An 8,164-nucleotide genomic window follows, 5' to 3' on the forward strand; every position below is an offset into this window, starting at 1 on the left:
ATGGCAAAAGAACCTGGATAGAACCTGGTCACAGAACCTGGTGACCGAACCTGGCTGGAGAACCTAGCGAGAGAACATGGCTACAGAACCTGGCAAGAGAACCTAGACAGAACTTGGCTGGAGATCCTGGCTAGAAATCCTGGCTAGGCTGCTGATCAACTGAACGCTGCCTCCGTGTCCTTCCTTCTTCGCCAACTCCGTCCACATCTTTGAGGACCCCTGGACCTGTTAGGGCTGGACCCCAGCAGTACCCATCTCCATACCCCAGCTCCTACACACCTGTGGAAATCCTGCTTATCCTTCCATATCGAGTTCAGACTCAATGACTACATCTGCTTTTTGCTTTTTTCACCATGCCCCTACCTGGTGGGGCCCTAGGATACATCCACTACAAATTGACCCATTGGAATAAAAATAAAATAATATCTCACTTAATCCTTCCTTAGGACTATAATAGGCAGCACCCTTAGATTTTATGTCTCCTAGCTAGCATCTTGGTTCTTTTCCCTCCAACCACCCAATAACAGAAATTATTGTTAATATAAGAAGAGCTTCCATTTAGTAAGCTTTTGCCATAGATCAGACACTATGCCAACTGCTTCACATACATTATCTAAAACATTATCTCATTCAATCCTTATAACAATCCATAAATTATGTACTCATACTCACATTACACCAACGAAAATATTTAGAGAGAGTGACTTTCCCAAGGATACTTGGTTAGGAAGTGGCACTTTGGGTACACAAAATCAGGACTTTTTCAAAAGCCTGCAGTCTCTCCACAAAATTACACTGGGCTGAGTGATTCTCCTGCTTCAGGAGAAATAAATGGGGAATCCAGAAGATGGAAGACTCTGATCTAAACTTTAAGCTAAAAGAGTCAAGTTAGTCTTTAAGGTTTTTATATTGCTATGACCAGGGGTCCTCAAACCATTTAAACAGGGGGCCAGTTTACTGTCCCTCAGACCATTGGAGGGCCAGACTATAGTTTTAAAAAAAACTATGAACAAATTCCTATGCACACTGCATATATCTTATTTTAAAGTAAAAAAACAAAATGGGAACAAATACAATATTTGTATTTGCATGTGGCCCGCGGGCCATAGTTTGGGGACCCCTGGTTAAGACATTCACCAAGATAACAAGAAAGATAGTGATAAACGTCAGAGGAATTAATAGCACACCAAAAAATTCATATTTGGCTGGAAATATATTTGAATTTATACCTCTTAGGAACCTAAACAAAGCAGTCAGCAACAGATGGAGGTACAAATGCAACAGAATTAAAGGAAACATAATACCTAGACTAGTTGACAAGATGAAATCCCAAAATCTGAGCTCTGCAATCAAAGAGCCATCGACTCTACTGAATTGAATTAGTTCAGTTATATAGCCCTTTTCAAGAATAAAAAGTCTATTAAAGAACATAAAACTAAATAAGTTTTACCATGTTATTAGTCTTTCAAATTATAATTACTTGATATATACTACTTTTATATTAATATAAGAAATAGAAGAATTCTGGGAACTAAGTCATGTAAAAATAGTCCATAAACCAGACAGGCAGAGGGACCCAGCAGAGACGAGCAAAGCCTGCAAGTCATCACATTCCATCAGAAACATCCAGTTGAAACCAAATGAAACAGCACTTCAACAACACTACTAAACAACTGCTGCGACTACTGAACTCAGAAACACGGCAAGGTAAGCAATCTGGGTGTTTCTAATATTGTTCCTCAATATTATAGGCAATTTGAAATAACATGTCAGTCCTAAATCCTAGCCATCAATATAATAAAGTAACAAAACAACTTTGTTTTCAGAGGATATCATGGCATGTTCCTTGTGATTATTTATTTCTCTGAAAATGCTAGAGAAAGAATAAAATTTATAGCTTATATAACTGATTGTCAGAGAAGACAAAGCGGTGAAGAAATCCATTTTAGAAAGGATGAAGGATGAAATGACACCTGTGTCACTGTGTGTTCACATGAATTGTTAAATGTCCTTTTATGTCACGAATCACATCAATATTAATTTCTCTCTTTAAATTTCTATACTATTTGACAGTCAGTGTACTACTCTTATTCACAAAAGTATCCTCAGGAATTTTTATTTGAATATGTGATAATCAATAGATTTTCATTTTGTAAGGTAGTTCCTTTCCTGTAAAAGCTAAAACAATTGCATAATATCACTAAATAAACTCTAACTTTTAGATACAATCATCGAAATATTTCTACCACTTCTTATATGCTTTTGAATGTTTACTTCTCAAGTCAATAAAATTGGCATGGATTCAGTAAGAATCCATCTGAATGAAGCTAGTCTTTGTTTCCACTCCAAATGCTAATCACTGGCGTTCCCAAATGTATTTCTTTTTTTTTACAAAATAACAAATTAAAATACATGTGATTTCCAAATTCTGTTTTAGCAACAGAGCATTCATCAAATACAATTTTGCCCACCCACAACACAAACACTGCAACACAAAAAAGCACAGTTGCTTCAGCATAGGCTGGGGTGAAATGGGCAGCCAGACACCAAGCGCTCCCCCTACTGGCTAGTAATTCCCCATCAGACTGTCTGGGCTAGTATCTATTTCAAGAGCCACTATAATCAAGTACAGATAAAACAGCACAAATTCTGCTGTGCAAAGTAGATAGTAACAGTCCAGAGTGAATTTTTCAGTGATAGGGAGCCCTATCATGCGATAACAAATAATGTAAAAATTTAAATTTACCATACAAAAGGTGCAGGTAATCAGCAGACCACTTAGCAACCTGCTAGTACCAATCTTTAAAAGTCCTTTTTAAATTACTTTAAAATAATTTTTTAAAGAGCGAATTTTAAAAGGTCATATTTAAAAGGTGATCCATGAAAAATTAATAAGATAGAGGAAAATATATGGTTCAGAACTACTTTTAGGTACAGTACTATATATTCTTAATAAGACATCACTTAGCCATGCCTAATACCTAGGATCTCTAAGAAGTGTGACTCCAATTAATTGAAGGACTTTTGTTTTGCTGAGTGAAGCAAGCAATTTGAACATCAGAGCTAAATTGTCATGGTCAATAGTGGAGACGCTGTACATTACCAATGGTGGTTTTCCATGTGGTATATAACCTGACCTCTAAATAACAAGCATATATTTATCAGTAACAAACTGAGAGGGTGCAAATTGTTAATCATCTTTGGATGACTGAATGTCTCCATATTGACTCAGTATCAATGCATACTAAAGAGTGACTTGTTTAACATTTTGAATTTGCACAAGTCAAGCACCACCTCTACCTACAATTTTGAATGGCATATTACTTTCAAGATGACAGGTAATTTTACCATCTTAACACATTGCAGATTAGTAGTTTTACTGCTAGCTTTACCCAGTGTCCAGATAAGTTTCTATTGAACGAGTACAGAAAAAAAACGTTTTACATAAATGTTAAAGGCATGCTTTAAAATTAAATACCAATTGCATTTTGAAGTTATTACGTTCTTACAAGCTAATATCTTTTTAAAGTATGATACTTCGTAAAACACTGCGTAACATGAACGAGAATTCTCGTGATCCGTCCGCAATGTGTTAACTAGAATTTCCATAAAGCAAGAACCATGTCTTTTTCATTTTTGTGTGCTCAACAGAGCCTAGCATCCCACCTTATACATAGTAAAGTGCTACTCAATTAGATAAATTGTTACTGAATTATTGAATTGCTCCCTTCATCGGGCTCTTCAAATTTCACCTAAGAAATAATTCATTAGTTTCACCTTCAAACCCCACCTCTCCTCCATCTAATTCTCTAGCATTTATTTCACTGTTGGGACAGAACTAATCTTGTGTGGTCAATACTGGAGCAGGTATAGGAGCAGGCGAGCTGAAGATAAGGAACCCTCCCAAAGCCTTTCCCCAAGAAGAAAAGAGCTAGGAAGGTAAGCCAGACTTAGAAAAATAAAAGTCCTTTTCTATTAGATCTGAGAAATAATTCTCAGCACTTCTTGATGTCTCTTACTCAAACTTGTTATTGGCACAAAATTATGAAATGGTGCCTGGATCATCTGGGTATAAAAGTGCACGTGCAAGGGAGTCAGTATGTAAATAAAATATTACTTTTGCAGTTGAAAAAATATTGTGTCTTTGGTTTCTGGTAAGATTGGATGTTCCTCATCAGTTAGCTACTATAGGATTTACTGTCTGTTCAGTTGTTTGCTAATTTAGGTATCAGATTATTACTTTATTAATAACATTCTTTAAAAATTAATATTTAATTTTTATTGTATTTTCAGTTTGCTTTTAGTTGCTTTTACATGGTTATCTTTGTTAATCAAATTTTTGTCTTTTTTCAATGTTTTTAAGTTTATAAAGTCTTCTATATTGACATTTGAAAATTATCCATTTTCTCCTATTTTATTAGTTGATTTTTTAACATATATTATGCTAATAACATTTTTACATCACCTTTAACCCCTAAAACTACCCCATTATGTCAGAATAATTTATGAAATAATGATCTCAATTACCACCAATCTAAGATACTAAATTTATCATATATTACATCAAATGTATAGAAGGGTCTGCTTTGAGGACTATTTTGTTCCACAATTCCATCTACTCTTTCACCTGTACAATACTGGTTAATTGTATTTTGAGTGTTTTAATATTTGAGAAGGAAAAAGTCCCATCATTATTTTTCCTGAAAAGATTAGTCTCACCTATTCAGTCTTTTGGATATATTTTATGATTAATTTGTTAAGAGTGTGCTAAAATAATTAATTTGTTAAGAAGAAATTGATCACTTGGAAGCATTTGACCTCCCATCCCAGAGGAAAATTCGTTTCTCCATTTGTTTACCTTGGGGCAAGTAGAACCACACACCTTTTCTGGAAGTTAGGGCTTCAGATAGTGGCATATGGTAGTTGTTAGATATATTTCTACTTTTTCAAGGTAAGAAAAACTCCTCTCAACTAAATATCTGAATAGGGATGTAGTTGGTGATCTTCTGAATTCAAAGTCAGAAAGTACAGTTTTCATTTCATGATAAGATCTGAAAACTAAGACACCCCCCAAAAAAACGTTTAATGGAAAATTCCTAGAAGAAAAAAGAGAAATCAAAGTTCAAATTTATAGTTACAATTTCTGTTTACAACCAGATGGTGAATTTGGGGACTATTTAATAGACCCTCAGTAAACAATTTCTTTAAATGGATATTTTCTAGGCACTGTCTTGGAGAAGTTTGTGTCATGTGTGTGTGTGTTTTACTGGATCTGAATCAAAGATAAAAATGAATTTTTGACCATGATTAAGTTTATGCCACCAGGGGTATCAGTGCATTTTTCTAAATTTAACAGCATAGGTAATTGTGTTCCTTATCCATTTTTTAAATATCTTCCCCTCTCCATTTCCAAATTATATTTTTATGACTTCATGTTTCTTTTCTTGAGAGAAAAATACCTCACGTCCTTCATCCCATACTTCTCAGGTTGCCCTATCTAGCCTAAAAACCATGGTCCTAAAGGAGGGCCCAAGATACTATCTACTCAAAGAGAGAATGTGCCAGATACCACACAGATATACAGAACTCCATTTTCTCTTTCTTTTCTTCCAAGAGTTTAAGTGAAAAACAAAAATGACATAGCAATCCTACTCAAGGTATGCACATTGAGTAATGGTCTTCACTAGGCTCAAGCTTTTAGACAAATAACTCATAAGAACATCCTTATTCCTTTTTTCTCTTCATGGTACTCTGAGCCAGAAGTGCAAACATAAGAAGGCTCCTACCAGACTTATTCTATTCATTCTATGGTGTGCTTTCCTACTTATTCCTTAATACTTCCATGAAATGGCATTACCTTCTTTCAGTAACTCTAACTTATCTTAATAATGGTCAACCACAATATAGATTCTAAATAATTTATTTTATAAGCTTTGAAAATAGAGAATCAGAGAAATAGTCATAACTGCTGTCCCCTGCACCATGTCTTTAATCCTCAAGTGAGATTGTAATGAAAGGAATCTTGAATCTATACTCTCATCACATGGATTTTTTGTAAAGGTCTATTATATTTGCCTTTCAATGTCCCTTAGGTTTAGAGAAATTGCCTGTAAAGTTATATAAAGTGATTTGAATATTGTACATTAAGATAACAGAGTATATAAACAAAATTATATATTAATAGCCCTGTAAACTCAGAGATCTTAATATTCTTCTGGCCCTATTAATTTAACTCCCAATACTGTGGAAATCAACCCAATAGGTCTATTCAGTGTGGCGACTAGAGGATGGAGAAATAAAGGAGCTAACCATTAGCTCTGGTTATCAAGAACTAACCATTTCAAACTGCAGTGTTTCAAATATGTTATTAAATATTACTTGAAAATAATCACATTTATTTATTAATAATCAGATGCCTCATAAACATAAATATTTCCTATCTAGGACTTCCCCTCACCACAAAATGTAATTCCTGAATGCATCCATAGGTTGTATTCTGTTACCTGCGTTTCCCTACACTGACTTCAAGTTTCATAAAAATTGTTTTGAAGAACCTGTTGAGTTTCCTGAGGAATTCCTTACATAGCATATTGCTACTTTGCTTTTCATGAAATAAAAGATTTCTTGGTCAAATCTATGCAAACAGCAGATATTTTTTAAAGATTTTTAGTGAAAAATTCACCATTTTATTTTTCAGAGATCATATTTGAAATATGGCTGAGAGTGACCTCCTCTACCCAGAGAACCCAAGGAGGCGGGAAGAAGTACACCATCTTCACCAACAGCTCCTTGACTGCTTATCGGACAGCTTCCGTGCCACCAATGAGCTGATTGAAGTTTTAAATATGCATTTGGGGTGCAGGCTGGCCTCCATTGAGATGAACAGAAATGGGACCATCAAAGAAAACTGTGATACCATTATCCAAGCCGTGATGAAAATCCAAAAGGAATTGCAAAAGGTTGATGAAGCACTAAAAGATAAACTAGAGCCAACCCTTTATAGAAAACTTCAGGATATTAAGGAAAGGGAAACAGAAAAAATTGCAATCGTACAAAAGGTTATTTCAGTCATCCTGGGAGAAGCCACTTCTGCAGCCAGTGCAGTGGCTGTTAAACTCGTGGGCTCAAATGTCACAACTGGCATAATTAACAAGTTGGTCACTGTGTTAGCTCAAATTGGTGCTTCTCTCCTTGGTAGCATAGGAGTTGCTGTTCTTGGCCTTGGCATAGATATGGTCTTCCGTGCCATCCTAGGAGCAGTAGAGAAAACGCAGCTACAAGCAGCCATCAAAAGTTATGAGAAGCATCTGGTGGAATTCAAGTCAGCCTCAGAAAAATATCATCATGCCATTACTGAGGTCACCAATACAGTGAAACACCAAATGAAATAAACAGCCACCTTATTCGCCACTGGAATATTTTCTGCTTCTCTTTCAATAATAGTGTTTGGTTTCTTGGATTAGCTTCATTTTCCATAAGCTTCCAACATAGACATAAATACCGTAACAGATTGGGAAGATTCCTTGAGTTTTGCATCAGTAACAAATGTCTGGACCAGTTGGTGCTAAACCGTGGGAGAGAATCCCAGGATTCTTCTAACTCTCCTCTACCAGCTCAATATTAGGGTACATGCTAATGTAGAGTAGCAGGTGTAGGGGTTGCCTTTTCCTTTCTAATATCAAGTAAAAATCTTTAAAATGTACATTGAATGCAACGATTTTTATTCCTAACACTTCAGACATCATTTAGTTCTAAGAGGACATACTTTGTAATTTCTGCCTGGACACAAATCCTGGGCCTTTGAATGTAATAGAAAACACTACCATAATTTCAACCATCAGTTTAAATCCAATTTTCTGTAAACTGGAAAAAACTGGAATAAGGTTTGTAACTTCTTACTTCTATGATGAAAAGAGTCATAGTTCTGTAAACTTCTTAATTAAACACTATAATCTGAATGGACTTTTAATGGATAAAAATTTAAAACTAAAAAAAAATGAAGGTTTTGTTTCTATAAGTATAATCAACCCTGATCAACTGTTCTATGATAATTAAATATCCCTCAAGTGAAATGTTTGAACACTCTGGAACTTTTTTTAAAAAAGCAAATCCAAGATACACCTGCATATAATGCATTCAGAGTGCAGGAGAGGAAGTAGCAATT

The 8,164-nt window shown here is 35.1% G+C and overlaps 1 protein-coding gene across 1 annotated transcript; it reads left to right on the top strand.

Moving 5' to 3' along the window:
• Window positions 1–6,701: 6,701 nt before the first annotated feature.
• SMCO3 (single-pass membrane protein with coiled-coil domains 3) lies at window positions 6,702–7,829 on the top strand. The gene has a single exon (XM_036299958.1). The coding sequence runs from the start codon at window positions 6,714–6,716 to the stop codon at window positions 7,389–7,391; it is 678 nt and encodes a 225-aa protein (XP_036155851.1). The 5' UTR covers window positions 6,702–6,713; the 3' UTR covers window positions 7,392–7,829.
• The last annotated feature ends 335 nt before the right edge of the window (window positions 7,830–8,164 follow it).

Source organism: Myotis myotis, unplaced genomic scaffold, assembly GCF_014108235.1.
Source record: "Myotis myotis isolate mMyoMyo1 unplaced genomic scaffold, mMyoMyo1.p scaffold_m19_p_3, whole genome shotgun sequence".
NCBI lineage: Eukaryota > Metazoa > Chordata > Mammalia > Chiroptera > Vespertilionidae > Myotis > Myotis myotis.

What these genes read in the sequence shown, in the direction of transcription:
- SMCO3 (XM_036299958.1), top strand. Translation starts at nt 6,714, where the DNA reads ATGGCTGAGAGTGACCTCCTCTACCCAGAGAACCCAAGGAGGCGGGAA.